At 40.9% G+C, this 19,153-nt stretch overlaps 1 protein-coding gene across 3 annotated transcripts; it reads left to right on the top strand.

The window, feature by feature from the left end:
* The first annotated feature begins 55 nt into the window (after positions 1–55).
* yrk (Yes-related kinase) lies at positions 56–18,925 on the top strand. Of its 3 annotated transcripts, XM_022198687.2 has the most exons (14): positions 56–854; positions 2,554–2,730; positions 8,964–9,007; positions 9,919–10,170; positions 10,448–10,550; positions 11,309–11,407; positions 11,583–11,686; positions 11,851–12,000; positions 13,106–13,270; positions 14,669–14,848; positions 15,788–15,864; positions 15,962–16,115; positions 16,271–16,402; positions 17,614–18,925. In XM_022198687.2, the coding sequence occupies exons 4-14, from the start codon at positions 9,942–9,944 to the stop codon at positions 17,820–17,822; spliced, it is 1,602 nt and encodes a 533-aa protein (XP_022054379.1). In that variant the 5' UTR covers positions 56–854; positions 2,554–2,730; positions 8,964–9,007; positions 9,919–9,941; the 3' UTR covers positions 17,823–18,925. The 3 variants fall into 3 exon arrangements, with proteins under 3 accessions (XP_022054379.1, XP_022054380.1, XP_022054378.1); XM_022198688.2 differs by lacking the exons at positions 2,554–2,730; positions 13,106–13,270 and adding an exon at positions 13,851–14,006; XM_022198686.2 differs by lacking the exon at positions 2,554–2,730.
* The last annotated feature ends 228 nt before the right edge of the window (positions 18,926–19,153 follow it).

Genomic DNA, 19,153 nt, shown 5'->3' with positions numbered 1-19,153 from the left:
AAAAAACACTGAGCCAACAGTGGAAAACATTGGGAAGTCCGAAGAAAAGTTACATTGACAGACCACAAGATGGCGACACAGACTTTAAAATTTGATGAGCCACCAGTCTGTGAACTGTACAGTCAGTGTAGTTTTCTAGAGTTACAGCTGAAACATGCCTCAGATCATCTTCATACCAGGACAGGTTCCGTCCATCTCCTGTAGGTAATTTCTGCCCGGTTGTATATTTGCTTGTACGCGGATATCACACATCTCATTCAGCCTTCCTGTCATTCTCAGAAGTGAGTGAATGTGTCGCATCCCACCTTGCAACTGCACGCCATGCAGACACAGAGAGCTCAGATTGCACTACAGTCGGGTTTCAGATAGCACAGGTCCACATTACCACGTAGTCAGTGCTTTTCTTTTTTTTACGCGTTTAGAAAAAGGACTTCTGTGCCAAAATCCGTGGCATGTGAGCTCCTATTCCTTAATCAGTGCGAAAATAAACAGATTTTTTTGTTGTTCAATCTGGCCTCAGATTACAAACAACGGGTAGTCTCTGACAAAAATAATTCTAGAAGGTAGATTTTGCTATTTTGAGAGGTGAAAATGATTGTTTATAAAGGATTAAGTCTAAATAATGTTGTTTCTGTTGAATTTGGATTAGAGCGATCTCATGTCCGCGCGCCTTCCTCTGGGTTGGACCTCACTGTGCGCGTGCAAGTCTTCCGGCCGTCTCACGCGCGCTCACTTTCTTTTTCTTTTTTTTCACTTTTGAGCAGCGCGCCCCTTTTCTCCGTGCGCCTCTCGAGCCACCGGACAGCGCAGCCGCTCGCGACTCCCAGGACACCCGGTAATAAGTTCTGTGTCAGGTACGTTCACCGTTTTTATACCTGAAAACAGCCTCATCTGCCTCGCGGTATTTTAATTTAAATTAGTTGTTGTTTTGACAAGAACTCCTCGTTTCCCCTTTTAAACTACCGGAATATCACGTACAAGTAACATTTAAAGGTACTTTTCCTCCATTAGCTGGGTTAATAGATACATTTCACCTCCTAAACTTTTACTGTTGTGCTCGGTGTGTGTGTGTTAAAATATGACCTAGGCAGGTAAAGAGACCTAGAAAAGTATCATTATCTTGCTTAATTAGTCAGATGGGTGCTGATGTCAGTTTTTGTAATAATTGGGTAACTCTGGAGATTTCTCTTAAATAAAAGGAAGTTTGTCTAGCTGCCTGTGCGAAGTTATTCAAGTGTTCCTTTACCACAACTTCCACTCTTCATGTTGGAGAGGTTCCATAGAGGATGATACTTAGAAAATGAAAAAGCCAGTACTGCCATATTGAAAGAGTTGAATTCACCAGATAAGTTAGTCAGCTACTCTGAAGTGGGATCCTTTGCCAGCAAAGATTTAAGGCTTGTCAGTCATAAGGCTGTACTGATGGAAAATGTAGCTTTTAATCAACGAAGGTCAAAGGGTAAAACAGAAATTATTATAGTGTCTGGATAATGTTGAATTAAATGGATGTTTTTATCACTCAACAGGCAACAATTTAATCTGAACTCTTATTTACCTGTTTAAGTTATATTACAGTGCTCTTACAAGTACGCTATTTACATATAGATTTGTCTGTATGTGTGGAAATTTAGACAGGAATGTTTTAATTGTTTTAGGTTGTATATTTTTTCTTTTACTGTCATGCTGTCTGTATTTGTACAGAGCTGTGAATATTCACAACTGCTTAAGGCATATTTCCCTTTGGAGACAGTAAAGTATATCTTATCTTACATTTGTGATGGATAAATTCTCAAATTTTTGTTTAAGCTGAGGGCCTCATGCCTGTGAGACTGCGTTAAATATTTCTTCAGTAAATGGGACTGATTTATTTGGAGCAGCTACAGGAAGCCACCTTGAGGAAAAGGCCGGGCGGCCTGTTTCCTCAACGTCCATCCATCTGAGGCGTTTTTATGGCTTGAACATGTTCTGATTGGTGTTGCTTCTGCCTTTGTGATGGCAGGTTACATAATCACACATTTAATTTCCGTGGATCAAAATAAATGTTTGATTCAAAATGGTAAAAAGTTTATTCTAAGGCCATGAAGGAGTTGTCCAAGATTTCTGAAGCTTGGATGGGAAAAACGCGATTAGGCCGTCCAAGGCCGGACTCCATCAGTTCCTGTCTTTGGCCTCGGGCCTAGTCAGGAAGGAAGGGGGCGTGGATGCGTTTTTAGGGTTAGAAATGGACTTCATCACTCAGATTTCTCAAGAATCATCTGAGGGTAGAGGCAGGTGACCTCTCATTTAAGTTTAGCTCCAGAGCTTGATGTGTCGACGAGGAGTTCTGCATGTTTTCAGCCAGAAAATGACAGAAGGAAGTCACTTCTTCTGCTTGTTGGTCCCACAGTAATAGACCTCGAACCCTTAACGCAACTATTTAACCTCTGCAAATGTTCATGTACGGCATCCAACCAGTCAGCTCAGTGTTCTCTATCTAGAGGATATGATGACATCATATGGAAACAGGACATCCCGATGACCGAGGCACCTTACTTTTCCACTGCTCCCTTTCAGCCTTTCTGTTAGAGTGCATACGCGCTCTATGAGTGTGCGCTCTGAGGGTTCGGTGACAGCTTGCGTCCTATTGTCCTATCATTCCTGCCCCACTCACACTCTGCATCCTGTGGAGTTTCCTGCTGGTGAGGGAGCGCGTCAGGGAGAAACAGAGGGGTGAGAAGCGAGAAAGAAAAGGTAAGAAAAGACCCTGATGATGAGGAGTAAAGTAGGAAAAGTCTTCGTTCAGCACAGAACAAGAGTAAAGTCCTGAAACACCACAGATTTGAACAACTGTGTATGTGTGTGTTGCTGCAGTGAATTTTCCCACTGGGTGCAGCTTATCTGCAGTCCACTGTGCAGGAAAGGGTGTGTCATTTGGATTTGGATGTTTGCGAGTGTGACGACGGTGATGGAGGGTGATGTTATTGTGATTTTGTGAGAATGCACTGAATGCGTGCAAGTAGCTTTTAGGTCAGAATTTAAATGCTTCCTTATATTGTTCAGAGCGGGCAAAGCTGTAGAAAATGAAGTCTTTGTGCTGAGTATTTCCATGCTATACCTATACTTTACTATTATATCAAATCACTGTTTTTCAGATTAACAGCGGTCTAATATAGTAGTAAACTGATCAAAATATTCTGATCAGTTTATGAGGTCAAATAAATAGAACAAGTTTAAACCACCTAACCCTATATGAAGAAGTGAAATTTATCTCCTACTGAGTCAACCACAACATTACCGTGCTGCTTAGGTTCATGTTAATCTGTCCATAATAGTATCAGATAATACACAAATATTTCACTGACTTGATATTTTTGTGTACAGCCCATTCAGAAAGTATTCTGACTCCTTATCTTGTTGCACACGTTGTTATATGATTTACTTTTAAGTGGGTAAAATTGACATTATTGTCAATTGTCTGGTCCAACGAGGCAACAGAATGTGACTTTTTGAGCAGAAATTCAAGTATTACATTCGGTGAACACCAGGCACTACTCATCTCGAAAGTGAAGCACAATATCCAAGTGTTTCTCAGTGAGGCTGGCCAGAATGAAGGGAAGGGTGAACGCAGCCAAGCACAGAGTCATTGAAGAAACAACCTGAGCCACACCTTTCACCACAGCAATGATCTAAGGCCAGGACTTTACTGGAGCGAGTATCATTGTATGTCCCATCCAAACCTCCTCACATAAACCTCACAGAATGTCTGTGGAGAGCTGAAGATGTCAGTTCACAGACACTTCACATCCAATATGATAGACCTTGACAGGATGTCCCAGATTAATGGGACAAACTGTTCAAATTAAGATGTGCAAAACTTGTAGATGATTAACTAAGAACATTACAAACTCTAACTTGTGGACCTAAGTATTTTTCTAAATGAGAGACTTTTTTTTGGCAAAAATTTGTAAAAACATGTTTTCACTTTGTCTTTATGAGATACATGAATGTACATTTATGGAGGAAAAGTGCAGTTTTACCCATTTAAGATTAAAGCAAAATGTACAAAAAGAGCATTTTCAAACCGTGCTGTACTAAGTTTTTTACTTGGGAAACTTTATACACATTTCGTTGATGATACTAATGACTTTTGATTAATCAAATGTTGAATACATTCCTTGGATAATATTTAAAGTTTAGTATAGCTACTGTTAAATTATCAGAATACTTTCTCCAGCTGTAGTATAGTTCAGTTCTAGGCTTTACTTAAAGAACCGCTTCACTAAATCACCAAAAAACATGCAGCTGTGCAGTTTTTGAGAGTCTTGAGATCCAAGATTTATGCCTCCTAGCTTGTCCAATGGAGATGAATTGAAATTAATCTGGGGTGCTCATTAGGGGTTTGTTAAAAAATTCAGCAGTGACACCTTTTTTCCGAGATCATACAGTTGACAGTTTTTTGGGGACGGTTTCTTTGGCAGCGAATAAAATCTGTAAATTGTGAAGCTGTATGTCTTCAAATGTGACTTCAAATGTCAGTCTATACTGGCATTAAGGTGAAACATGAGATGAAAAATATCAGCTGTCAAAGGGATAAATGCACTAAAAAACTACCTAATAGTCCGATGCAAAAGGACCTGATGTTGCAGAGAAACTTATCACAAACCAACTCCGCAATTCTCCTCACCAGAGGAAGCAGCTCTGTCACAGTGTATTATAATTATTCTTTCTGTGTGTTCGCGTGCTGCTATAAAAATCTACGGTGACATTCAGCAGCCAGTCAGTGACATGAAGTTTAATTTTAACATGGCAACAAGACAATTCTGCAGAAGGAGTGTGACTGAAAAGTCATCGTATTCTTGGTATATTGTGGCAAGAAGCAACCTTTGATGGCAGTTGTATTATGAAGAAATAATGTTTGACTGTTGCATCATGTAGCAGCAGGCCAACGTATTTTAGATAAGGTAGAAGGTTTTGTGTGTTTGTGATTGGAGATTGAAGGGCCTTTAAATGGAACATTCTTCATTTTGTTCTTATTTACACAGTTCTATCTTTGTCTTAAATGCTTAACAATTTTAAACTTACACAATTCCACCTAGGAGTAATTCCTTTCACTGTATCTCATTTTCACTATTTAGTTTCAAGAGGCAAAGAGGAACTCAGACTGCACTTTACTTGTGCAGCAAAAAGTTTGCAGTGTACCAGTTTGACTGTACAGAGCTCACTTTACCACACATCACCAGTCTCACCATCTGCCCACACTCTCATACTTTATACTAGTACCTCTAAACTTTGTGACACATTGAAACATAAACCCAAATTGTTATTATGAAGCACAGACAAGAGTGAGAAGAGACACATGTGGTTCAGTTTTTAACACCCTGACACATTCAGAATCAGCATGTAGGTGCACAGTGCTATTCTTCTTACATTTCTGTGAATTGCGCTTCGTGGTATAAGACTTCAGGGCTGAACTGTGTTTTTGTTTTCATGAAGGTGTTTTTTAATGTATGTACACCTCAGGTCATCTGATTTATTGTCTGCTTTTTGAGTTATGACAGCTTCTGTGTGCAGAGAGGAAGACAGACAAGAGCAAAGAATATCTGGTCAACAGGAACCCAGTTGAGAACAATGGCTGCCCTGCAAACGCTCCCCGGTGTTTGTGTGTGTGTGTCTGAATACATATCTGTTATTGTATCAGTCTTGTCTGTGGTCATCTGCCAATCCTAGAGAAGCAGGAGAGAAAAAAGAGATGAGCAAAAGGGCAGAAGAGAGATAAGGATGAAAGGGAAGAGGCTTCTTTTACGCCCTCTGTCACTTCTCCTTTATGTGGTTTATCAGAATGAGAAAGAAGTCAGCAGCTGATGGGTGGATAGGGTGAATATGGAAGGTTGTTGTCGGAGGGGTGTGGGCACCGAGTAGAGAACAGCAGCAGTAGTGAGGGAAATGTGTTGGGGGAGTTTGTGGCACTGCAGCTGCCTCAAGTGTGTCCATTTGTGTGTGTGTGTGTGTGGATGGACCCTGTCCTCAGTTTCCAGGAAAAGGGGGGAGCCATCAGAGGGGTGGACAGGAAACTCTAACAGAGCTAACTTCCTGCAGCTCTCATGATGGCCAGTCTGATAGTGAACAAGTGTGTGTGTGTGTGTGTGTGTGTGTGTGTGTGTGTGTGTGTGTGTGTGTGGATTCTGCACATGTAAAGCTTTTGCGTGTTTTGCACTGAGTGAGCAACAGATTGTTCTGGATGTAGCCCATAATAGCTTTTGTTGCAGATTGTGAGGAATTTCTAGGAATTCGAAACCTGACGCTGTTCACCAGGACCTCTGCTGTTTTTTTCATAATGAAACTGAATTTTTTTGTCCTTCGCTGCCATAACTTGTATTGTTCTTCCTCTGTGTGACTTCCCCCACATTCCTCAGTAGGTGGGGTGGCTGTATCCAGGAGTTAGGTCAGTTTTAAAGGTTGTCAGTTTGAATCCCACCGCCGCTCTACACTTAGTTGTCAGTTTAGCAGACAAACTATTGTAGGACATTATAGCAACTCTTCGGTACATCCAACTTTGCAAAGATTATAGATGATTCAGAAAAGTTATGGTTATTTTGGTGGTAATTGTTTGTGGTCCTGTTCAGTTGTATTGACTTACATTAACAAGTTTTTCTAATATTTTTCCACCTAATTAAAATCAAAGAGAGTAATCTACATAGTAAAAACTACAATATCAAACACACACAGCATATGAAGAAAATGGACGTAGCGTTCAGGCCTAAAAACTAAAGTCAACAAAGAAGTTGCTTAAACTTACATTCTTTCTACCAACCAGCAGGAGGCGACTCCTGTGGTTGCAAAAAGAAGTCTGATTGTATGAAGTCTATGAGAAAATAACCCTGCTTCTCACTTGACCTTAAACATTTTGCTAATGAGTTCATGGTCTCCACTGATAGTTTCAAGTCTCTGTCAAAACAGCATGATGCTTATTTTGTAAATTATGGTCCCATTTAGTGAAAACAGACGGTAAACCAGTTCATGCTTTGGAGTGCGACTCCCTTGTGATTGACAAGTTGCTCAGGCTCTGAGTCAGATCAACTCTGCAGTCATCACATACGGTTTTAAAAGATCAAGATGACGACGACTTGATTTCAAGGTTTCACAACTGTAGTCCACAAACCAATGGGGGATGTCACAGTGGCTACATTCGTCTTTTATACACAGTCTGTGCACAAGCGTGACTGTTGTGTTTATTCTCAGACTGCAGCTGATGATTGTTTTCACTATTGGTTCATGTGCCAGTTATTTTCTTGATTAAAATGTCTAAATTGCTTTTATTTGTACTTTTGTACTTAGATTTATATTGGGGGCTACACGGTGGATCGGTGGTTATCACTGTTGCCTCACAGCTAGAATGTCCCCGGTTTGTGTCCCGGCCTGGGCCTGGGATCTTTCTGTGTGGATTTTGCATGGTTTCCTGCGTGGGTTTTCTTCGGGTACTCTGGCTTCCTCCCACAGTCCAAAAACACACTGAGGTTAATTCTAAATTGTCCATAGGCTGGAATGTGAGAGCGCTTGTTTGTCTCTCTGTAGCCAACGTGATAGTGGTGACCTGTCCAGGGTGTCCCCTGCCTTTACCATAAGTCAGTTGGGACAGACTCCAGCCCCCTACAACCCTAATGGGGATTAAGTGATGTAAAGATGATGGATGGAGGCATTTATACTGTTTGGCATTCATTGTGGATAGCAAATGAAGAATTTAATAGTACAGGGAAACATGTTTCTTCACTGTGCATATGACAATAAACCCTTTGAATCTTTAATCTAAAAAATGTCAGTAAAAGTTTTTTTTTAAAAGCCCCCCACAGTTTACTAATACCCAACATGACATCATCTCATTACTCATCTTGTTTGAGCAACTTTCCCAAAAATATGAGGTTTTCTGTAACATGTGACACAGAAAAGCAACAAATCATCACACGCTGAAGTTGGATGAGATATTTTTTGCCATTTTTGTCGGCACCAAAATAGTTTCTTGAACTGTGTAACAGTTTCAGCCATTAGTGAAGATTATTGTCTTCACAAAGGTAGGGGTTTACTGCAGCATGGTTGTATTGTAACTGTAACAGTTAAAAAGATCACAGACAAGCAAACAAGATCTATGTTAATTTGTGACATTTAGATTTAATTTGATTGCGTTAACTTTGGAGAGAGCTAGTGTAGGAAGACTCTTAGGAGCATGTATTTAGGTTCTGCTGAGGAAATAATGTTAAAAAAAAACATGTTGATCAGGGAAGGTCATGTTGATAACTATACACACGTCTCTGCACGCAATTGAAATGTTTTACTGTCTGTTGTTTCCTCTAGTTGTGCGCTCCAGCTTTTGCTTTGTCAACACACATTCTATTGAAACAATGTGGGTTGCTTAAAACTGGAAGTCCAAATTGCGTACATGTGTGCGCTACAACACAAGGATCTTTGTGAAACCCATTTCACCAAGCTACTGACAGTCACTGTCAGTTACCCCTTTCTAATGATGACATTTACAGAGTCATTTCACCACAAACCCCCACACCCACACACATGCAGCCACGTTCACAGACATGCGCACAGACACGCACACAGACATGTTCACTCACACAACACACACACACACACACACACACACACACACACACACACACACACACACACACACAGCTGTTGACCAGAGAGAGTGACTGAGTACCCTCTCGAAACAGCAAAGCAAAAAGGGAAGTGGCTAACCTCACATCTCTCTCTGTCTTTCCTTATCTGAAGCCGTCTCTGACTCCATTTTTTTCCTAACTTCTCTGTCTCCTCGCGTCTGCCTTCACGCTTCTCTTTATTCACGCTTTACCGCTCTTGAGCCTTTCTCTCACATTCTCCACCACCTTTTCCCTCTCCGGTTCTCTGCCACTCATCCTCTCTTTGCCCTGCTCTCTCATTCCAGCCCTTGTCACTCACTCCTTCCGTCTTTTTTTCAGTGGCGATGGTGATTGACAGATGATCTGACAGAGGAAGACATCAGGTGAGAAAAAGTTAACTTCTCTTTCCCGCCCTTCCTCCACCCCCTCTTCTTCTTCCTCCTCCTCCTCCTCCTGCTCGAGGGAAGTTAAGTTTTTTTTTTATTTAAAGTTAGTTACTTCTCTCTTCACAGTTCTCTATACTTTTTTTCACTCACTAGATGTTGTTAACCTGTGTTGCTTTCACTTTCAACGAGCTTGTGTTTGAAGTCTCAGTCTGCATTGACAGGCTTTAGGGGATTACCTACAGTAATACTGAAATTGATATAATTCTTATTTGTTACTGTTATTTTTATTGTGTCTATAGATTGTGATCCTGCAGTCAATTAAGGAGTGAAGTTGTTACTATGATTAAACACATGAAGTTTATCTATGATGTGTCTTGGGATATTTTGCAAAGTTTGACACATAAAGGTGTTAGAATGTGTTTTTCAATATATTATCAAGTTGATTGATGGGAAATGTAGGATCTGTTCTTTTTTCTTTGACACATACTCTGGACTCCAAATCAGACTGTTTCAGCTTCTGCAGCTTAAATATACTCACTTCTTTCTCTAACACATTGTCCATAGTCATAATAATGAAGTGTATCTAGTTAAAATGGTGCTTTACTATATTGTCATTGATTTCCTATTTATACACTGACATCCACTTATAGGTACACCACAAGAGGAGTTGTACACTAACACATCACTACAACACACATCTGCCTGCACCTAAATTAGCATGTGTTAATTATGACTGCGTGTGAATATGCACAGTCTCACCGTTATGCATACTTCAAGTACTAAAAGCCTTCTATACTCTGTGCGCAGCTTGAAATCCTATTAAATAGGCTCAAACAGCAACAAAGAGAAGACAAAATTGACTTAATGTTAGTTGTGGCACGTTACTGTAACTCTGCTTGCTTTCGCAGACGCCGTCTCCGTGCTGGTTATTATGGGGTGTGCCTGTTGCAAGCAGAAAAAGTCTGCCAAAGCAGTAACAGCAACATCAGCAGCCGTAGACATTACAGATCTGTCTCCTAGCAACGCAGATGGAGGGTCGTCCGCGGCCGGGATTCCGGGCCGTTACTGTCCTGACCCCACTGTGACAATCCCAGACTTCAACACACCCTTCCCCTCCAGCACCATCTTCCCCAACTCCAGCTCACACCAGCGGCCTGGAGGTTGGCAAAAATGTCTATAATATTACATTACCTAAGCACTAAGGGGTAAAAATCAATGTAATAATTAACAAGTACAGTTTTTCATTAATCAGGAACAGATCAAATTCAACCTCTCGAGCACTTCTTCACTGATTGTTGTTTCTGTCATAGAGTTTGTGTTTACAGTCAACTTGATTCCATCTTCAAACTCAAATATCTGAGATCTCGTCAAACAGCAAAAACAACCCTTGTGTGTATAACTGGAAGCTGATAATTATCTTATTTAATGCACATACAGGTGGTGGAGTCACTCTCTTTATAGCTTTGTACGACTACGACGCTCGTACTGAAGATGACCTCACTTTCCAAAAAGGAGAGAAATTCCAAATCGTCAACAACACGTGAGTACCAATGCACACAAAAGTCACTGTATTTGTATTTGTTTGCAAATGTTGGTATTTTAAATAGAAAAAAACTTCACAAATAGGATTGAAGTAACAAATGAAAATATAATTGTCATTCATATTTCTGACAATATGCATCAGGAGCTGATAAACGAATGTTAATGTGATCTGTTAAATGTGTTAAATTAAATCAGTTATGACTTCCAAAAGGTAATTAATTTTGTTTGCATACATTAAATTCCACAGGCTGCAATTAAATGGCACCCATTAACACTGCAAACTGTCAGAGGTCTCAGTAGCTGCTGGCAATGTTGACACGCTTGTGTTCGTTCAAAACATTTAGTATTTTTCCCAGAAATCTGAAATGAATTCATGTGATAATATTTCTGTTTAGAATCGAAAGCGAAACAGACGTGTTTGCAAGTGTTTTTTTTAACACCAGCCAAGTTTGAAGTTGTGTTCCTTATTTTCTTTTGGTCTTTGCTTCTTTTAGTTTTCTGCTTAGTTTTATGAAGATCAGATTACTAAAAAAGATCCTATATTTCCCATAAGAGTTTATATTTTCTGCACTTTATATTTAAATCTATATAACTTGGTTAGAAGTTGTAAACTTGAAGTATTTTTAACACTATTGTATCATACTGAACTGTGAGCTCACTGTGCCATCTGTCACAACGAACCACTGCTGCTCCATATGTATGTGATGTTTTGCATCTGTACAAGTAAAAAAAAACATTTTGTATGTGATTTTGTAGAGAGGGCGACTGGTGGGAAGCTCGCTCTTTGGACACTGGAAACTCAGGTTACATCCCCTCCAACTACGTAGCTCCCGTGGACTCCATACAAGCCGAGGAGTGAGTGTGCACGCAAACACACACAAACACATTAGTGACACTGTGTTTGACAGAGTATAAGGACTGATAGTTTAGCTGTAAGATTGTCTCAGTGATTGACATTTAGTCTGAAGGCAGAGGTTAAGTGAGGTGTTCTGTTGCTGCAGTGACCCATGTGGTGTTGTTATGGTGACAGGTGGTATTTTGGGAAGATGGGGAGGAAGGACGCGGAGAGACAGCTGCTGGGTCATGGCAACCAGAGGGGCACTTTCCTCATACGTGAGAGTGAGACCACCAAGGGTGAGGAAACCACACACTCAAACATGCTCTCTTTCTCTAAAGAGGTCAACTCCTCTGAATATGTAATATCTTTCTCTCTTTCTGTCAATAACTTCAACCCAGTTTGTGCCTTTTTGTCCTCGCTTTACCTTCCCCGTTCCCCTACTTCCCTGATCTCTTTACAGGCGCTTACTCGCTGTCCATTCGTGACTGGGACGACAACAAGGGAGAACACGTCAAACATTATAAGATTCGTAAACTAGACAACGGTGGCTACTACATCACCACCAGATCACAGTTTGACACTGTGCAGCAGCTGGTAGAGCACTACACAGGTAACACACATGAACACAAGGACACAAATTCTTCCATTTCTTTTTTGCCTTTCCTTCAGAGTGAAGTATCCTCATGCTGCAAAGCTCCTGTTTCCATGGCTTCAGTCCTAAATTTCCTTTGATTCTGCACATATTCGTTCACCAAATAATTTAAATCTCATTCTGTTTGCACTTGTATTCATAATTACACTATTATCAGTGCTACAAAGTAAGCACATTAACTGAAGTGCTTTACATGTGAAGCAGTGTGATGTTCATACTTACTTGAGTATCTCTGTTTAATCGTGGCTTAGACTTCTATTTTTCTGCATATTAGAGGAAAAAAAATCCTTTTTTAGCTTGGCCGATTCAGATTTTACATTTAAATGAATGCTCATAAAATATCACCCAGTGTACAAAAGTACCCGGCAGTATGTCATAAAGTAATTAAAACGAGTTCCACTTCAACCAGCTGTAACACTGAAAGTCTGTACATGCATCAATAAACAGTGACTACTTATGTGATATATATGAAATACAGAACTCTAAGCAAGTATAGATGTGGCCTAATGAATGCTTTTTTTGATACTTAAAATGCAGGTTGATAATAACAGACTGGCCACATTTCCGTTCTTACATCAGTTGGGCTTGAAATTAGTCGTCTTTAGATTGTGGTAAAATAGCGAAGGGGTTTGAAAACTTTTTTTAACTACTGACCATTAGTAACTTTTTAAGCTTATTTTAGAAGTTTGTGTGAGAAGAAGGGTTCACACCCTCTACTTCCTCTGTTCTCTGTCAATGTTAATCTGCCCCCTAGTGGCTAATGCTGATATCAAATTCTGCAGTGTGGGATCATCAACCTGAGAGATCTAGCAGCATGTATCACATCAGTTCTCTTAATAATTGTAGATTTCTTTTATTGCCTTTTTTATTTGCTCAGACTGTGTGTTTCTGTCTGCCGTGCTGAAGTGTCCTTGTGTCTTTGTTCTTCAGTTTTTGGTTTGCTTGTCAATTGCATAAGCACATGAGCAACCTGTCTTGTCCTTTCTTTATCTCTGCACTTGCTCTGTTTTCTTTTCTTCTTGTTTCCTCTTTTTGCCTGTCTGTTTGCATCTCTCTCTCTCAGAGAGAGCGGCAGGACTGTGCTGCCGTTTGATTGGCAGCTGTAAGCGGGGCATGCCTAAGCTGGCTGACTTATCAGTGAAGACCAAGGATATGTGGGAGATTCCCCGTGAATCTCTCCAGCTGATTAAGAAACTGGGAAACGGCCAGTTCGGAGAAGTCTGGATGGGTAGGACCAATGGGGCTGTGCTGATGAGGGGGCGGGGGAGGTAACAGCTGAAGCACACCTGAATAAAACAATATTTAAGCAGCAACAGCAGCAGGTACATATAATACGTTTGAGCATTGGTTGAGTTTGAAGAACATCAGTAAACATTTCTGGTGTGAAGACCTTACAAGAACTGTAAAGCCCTGTGATCTGTCTTTGTTGTCTGCCTATGCTTGCAACAAATACACCTTGGGATCCAACCACACAGACGCAGAAAATAAAGAAGTACTCTGCACCAGATTCTCAAAAAAAAAAGAAGAAAAGAAATGTATGTGAGAAAGATCCCGCAGAGGCAGGGGTAATTAATAAAAATGGGATTTTATTTTTTATCCAGGTGTGCAGAGCTACTCCCTTCGTCCACCATGATTGCATGTGCATGTTTCATCATCTCACTACACCTCTTTGTCACCCCCCCACCCATCTTTCTTCCATCTTTCCACCCATCACTGCACTTCTTTTCTCCCATTCTCAATCACCCACTCCTCTCCTCCCTAACCTTCGTCTCAACCCTCTTTTTTCACCCACCTCCTCCCCCTCTCAGGCTGTAATGATGGGCTGTGTTATTACCTGACAAAGCCGTGTCCCAACTCCACCCCGCTCACCATGGGTCTTGGGCGGGATGCCTGGGAGGTCTCAAGAGAAACGCTGTCCATGCAAAGGAAGCTTGGACAGGGCTGCTTTGGGGACGTGTGGATGGGTGAGACTGATACCGGCAACCCCTGACACCTTCTACAGGCTTAGAGGGAAAACTGTCTGTCTAGCATTGTCCTCTGCTGCGTCCGCTACTGTCCTGTGGCAAAGATTGTTGGTAATGCTCAGTGTCTGGCTGTGGATGGCCATTTATGTCAGTTTATGTAAGCAAATCTTTTCACATATTAGCTGGTATTTCCCACAGGATGTTTTTTGCAATTACACCTATGACCAATTTCTGTCAAAGCTGTCATACAATTTCCCTGACTGAATTTGAGTGTGTTGGGTTTCTGAGCTGTGCAGAGTTTCTCCCTGAGGCCAGCCGTGCTCTGTGCCTGTCCATGTAACTCAGGTGCTGCTGGTGTTGATGTAAGACCAGAAACCTCCCTCCCACCCTCCTAACCTCACCCTGTCATGTCATGCATGCTCTCCAAACTAACAATCATATGCATCCACCAGAAATGTGACCACGTGTGTCTGTTTGTTACAGCCTGCATGTTGTGGTTGTGCATTATTCTGTATGTTTCCATCTACTTGGTATATATGCTGTGTGTGTATGCAGTCGTCACTATGACAGAAAGTGCAGTATCTCCGTGTGTGTGTGTGTGTGTGTGTGTGTGTGTGTTCATGCTCTGTGCGTGCATTAACATCCGCTTGTCTGTATGCCAGGCATGTGGAACGGCACCACCAAGGTAGCGGTGAAGACTCTGAAGCCAGGAACCATGTCCCCTGAGGCCTTCCTGGAGGAGGCTCAGATCATGAAGAGACTCCGTCATGACAAGTTGGTGCAGCTCTACGCCGTTGTGTCTGAGGAGCCCATTTACATTATTACTGAGTTCATGAGCCAAGGTATCAGGCTGAATAAACTGTCACGACTCTGACGTATTGTAGATATGAACTGCTGCCCTTACAGGAGGCGCTGGAGGCCTCAATGATGCTGAGCTTCTGAATTGAATGCTGCAGAAATTGAAAAAAAAAACTGAAAAGCATTCATTCACCACCAAGGATGCACAAATTCTCAATTTGCTTTAGTAATACATTAATATAACTAAAATTACAACAGTACAATAGAAATATTGAAAATAACTATGTTTTGATTTTTTTTTAAATTTTCACTTGCATTACATTGAAATATGAATTATGACAATCAGGGGACACAGTAGATTTCTATAATTTACGTGAGTGCAGTAGTTCATGAGAAAATAATAGGGTGCTTCTGAAAATGCTCTATTCTCAGAAGCACCCTAACTTGTAAAGAAATCTTTCCAATAAATAAATAAATCCTGTGTCTGGGTCTGCACCAAACACTTTCACTTTTTAATTGCCCACTGTCTCAACTCTCATCCATCTTGTGAAATGACATGTTTGAGGTAGCTTTCTCAGCATGCACCTAACTAACAAACAGGAGTAAAACATAAACTGTCAACACCGAAGACATTTACTCAACACATTAAAAATTTGGCAGAAGGGTGGTGATCGGGGAGACGTTTTGTAATGTGGAAGACTCTTTGGTTCTCTGAGCATGACATTTGACTTGCAGTGGAGATGGCCTGGGGGCAGGCAAAATATTGCTTCAACATTCACTAAAAACTATAAATACTGAGGCAAAAGTTGAAACTGTAATGTGTTTGTGCAGAAGACTTTACTAAAATGTATCACAGTGTGAATTTACTTGCACCTAGCATGATGTTTGCGTCAATGTATAGTTTTGAACACGACAGAAGATGTGCTGGAAACAGTAGGCATAAGGGACTGTCATGATCATACTTGTCCCTCTTTCTTTTTCAGGAAGCTTGTTGGACTTCTTGAAAGATGGAGAGGGGCAGAGCCTGAAGCTGCCTCAGCTGGTGGACATGGCTGCACAGGCGAGTTAAAGACCGACACAAACGCACTGTGACAAGCTAGAAGAAGCTTATACTTCCAGTGCAGATCTGAACACTTTTTGTCTCTGTGGGTGTGCAGATTGCAGCTGGAATGGCGTACATTGAACGCATGAACTACATCCATCGTGACCTGCGAGCAGCCAACATCCTTGTTGGAGACAATCTGGTGTGCAAGATCGCTGACTTTGGCCTGGCTCGGCTCATTGAGGACAACGAGTACACAGCCAGACAAGGTAGGAGGATGTCATATTAAGTGTGTATGAGGAGTGCTACGCTTGCAGAGTGCTATGATTAAAGGTGTCTACTTCTGCTTCCATGCCTATATTTTTATACCTAACCTGTCATAATTATATGATTATGCATCTTTACTGTGTTGCCATGGTTTCAGGAGCAAAGTTTCCCATTAAGTGGACGGCTCCAGAAGCCGCACTGTACGGACGCTTTACCATCAAGTCTGATGTCTGGAGCTTTGGCATCCTACTAACTGAACTCATCACTAAGGGACGTGTGCCGTATCCAGGTACTAAATGATGCTCTGCTCGTTCAGTACGTTTTAATTTTCCAGGTTTATAATCAGAAACAGTGAAAATTCTCTGCATATTTTCAACTAGAGTCTTACATAGCAACTATCTGGAAAAATAGTTGCATATGACAGAGGCTTGAGGGGTTGGCTTACATTTTCACACCAAACAAACCTCATTATGGTGCTGTTGGTCACTAAACAGCTCCACTGGAGATTTCATGGCTTAAGCACCTTGCTCAATAGAGCATTACGAGTAAATGGAGAAAGAAGGGTGACTCTTTCTTAAGCACCTGCCACCCTGCTGTGTAAATTAGCATGCAGATCATGCCGTTTCCTGGTTTTACTGCACTGTATGTCCTTTAGCACTTATTTCAATGGGTGCAATAAATTCTAAATTTCTTTCACTTGCACATTATTATTGATACATTTACAAAATTGCTGCTTTAACCGAATATATTGATTGAAAAATAGAAATGGTAATTTTGAGTTTTCTGTGGCACTTACATTGTATTGTTCTTATCCGTCAAACATTTTACATTTTGAGCTATTGACAGTCTCGCTGAGATTAAAAATCGCTTTTACAAAGGAGTCACAGCCAATTTAGCTGCACCATTTTGATATAGCACATTTTATACAGATTTATTATGAATTAAATCAAATATGAAGAGACTAATCAATAATCAGAACTCACAGATGGTCAGAAGAATGATGTGAAACTGGTGAAATGGGAGCAATATCTGAACTCTGCTGAAAAATATAGAAACAGGGATGCAGTGATTTAAACGATTTGACGATAAGTAAAGAAAACTGCATATAATACACACCGACAGCACCATGTAAGACCTGTTGCCAGTTTATAGCTGTTTGATAGTTTGCTGAAGCCATGTGTGCTCTATGTGCCTGTAATTTATTTAAACTCGTTAAATTTACTCACAGTTGTTTTGTTATTCTTTCGAGCTTAAAGCCCTTTATAATACAGTTAATGAATACATCACATACAGTTATTTATTTGAGTCACTTACATGTTTAGTCCGGATTCCCCTGCTGTAATTTTAATTAAACATAATACTGAAAGTGATGCAATCAGGTCAAATATTCTCACCACTACAATTTTATTCTTGTCAGTGTTGCCTCTGTATCCACAGTGTCTTTAATCAAACCTTTTGTCTCCCACATCCACATCCTCCCTCCCTCCGCCACCCCTCTAGGCATGAACAACCGTGAGGTGCTGGAGCAGGTGGAGAGGGGCTATCGGATGCCCTGTGCCCCGGGCTGCCCCGCCTCGCTCCATGAACTGATGGTGCAGTGCTGGAGGCGGGAGGCCGATGAGAGGCACACCTTTGAGTACCTCCAATCCTTCCTTGAGGATTACTTCACTGCCACAGAGCCGCAGTACCAACCCGGAGAGAACCTGTGACCACACAAGCGTAGGACAGACGTGGAGCAATAAATGGACAGAGACAGAGATAGACACATGCATACAAATACACTGACAGGCATGTCGTAGTACACATACATGCGTTCAGTGTATTTGTTGCACAGATATAAAGAAACATATCATTTCCTTGTTTAACAGTTTTTAAAGACTCTTTGATCATTGATCGCTGCAGCCCATTCAGGACAGATCAGTTAACCGCGTTGAAGAGCAGATTCGGAGCTCTTCTGGTCAGGCCTCGCAGTAATGTTGCTTTACTCTGTAACCATGACAACAAGGAACTGAAAGAAGATGTAGATGGTTGTGTTGGGGTGGGGGGAAGTCGAGTGGGTACATGATCTGTTCAGCTGCCATATATGTTCAGGTCCTTTGATTTCTCTTTCTGAGAAGAGCATTTTAGTGGATCGACTGTTTGCCGGAGATAAATGCGACGATACAGAGAGGTTCACAGGTGCGACAGGTTATCAGACGACATTTTAAATACAGTCTTTAAAAACTGTCAGTGAACCCCGTGGACCTGTGTGGTAACTGACTAGATTATGTACAGACACAGACACTGCTATTTCAGGTTTAAGAAGATTGACACTTCTGCAATAACTGAACAGAGGTCCGTTTTCTTCTTTTTCATGTTTAGAAAAAAAATGCCGCATCCATGTCTGTTTCCTCAAACTGGTTTCCATGTTTCCACTAACATGTGCCTTAATGTGGTCAAATTAAAGAATGTTTTAGATTAGGTGCCTTTATCAATGTGTTAGGAAAGTCTGAGGGGAGGGATGGTAAGGAATTCCTTTTATTTGTTTGATATTTTGTATGACAATTTTGTATGAATTGTCTCTTTTGTTGTTTTAATTTAAGTCAGATATATCTGTGCATCACAAAGCATTCCATATCTAGTCAACATGTATGCAGTTTTCATCCATTGGCAGGGCAGAGTGAAATGTTACGCATAAAGGGGAGAAGATAAGTATCAGAGGCCTGTGGAAAAATAGTGTTTTAAATGATTTTTCTTGACTAGAATGTAACCCTCATGTTGTGATTCCCCTGTCATGTCATTGTAATAAAGATCAGATATCTTTTCCAGGGTATGGCACGTCTCTTATTATGTGTGCATTTGGGTTTTAACACTGTCACAGCATAGATTTTGATGTTTTGTTAAATGCAGCGATGGAATGTAACTAAGTAAGGGTAATTAGTTGCACAGCCAGCAGTTAATACAAATGAGTTCTTCAATCTATTGTTCCTGCATCTCAGCAGATTCTATCTTTGACCAAATGGAAGCAACCTCAACTCGCTAAACAATTCTCTTTGTGACT

This window comes from Acanthochromis polyacanthus, chromosome 11 (assembly GCF_021347895.1).
Source record: "Acanthochromis polyacanthus isolate Apoly-LR-REF ecotype Palm Island chromosome 11, KAUST_Apoly_ChrSc, whole genome shotgun sequence".
NCBI classification, from domain to species: Eukaryota; Metazoa; Chordata; class Actinopteri; family Pomacentridae; genus Acanthochromis; species Acanthochromis polyacanthus.
The sequence above is the reverse complement of the archived record's forward strand: the minus strand, read 5'-3'. Positions and strand labels throughout refer to the sequence as shown.

Coding starts and splice junctions, on each gene's coding strand:
- yrk (XM_022198686.2), top strand. CDS start 9,942: ATGGGGTGTGCCTGTTGCAAGCAGAAAAAGTCTGCCAAAGCAGTAACA. Junction 10,171..10,447: donor CTCACACCAGCGGCCTGGAG/GTTGGCAAAAAT, acceptor ATGCACATACAG/GTGGTGGAGTCACTCTCTTT. Junction 15,865..15,961: donor TGGTGGACATGGCTGCACAG/GCGAGTTAAAGA, acceptor GTGGGTGTGCAG/ATTGCAGCTGGAATGGCGTA.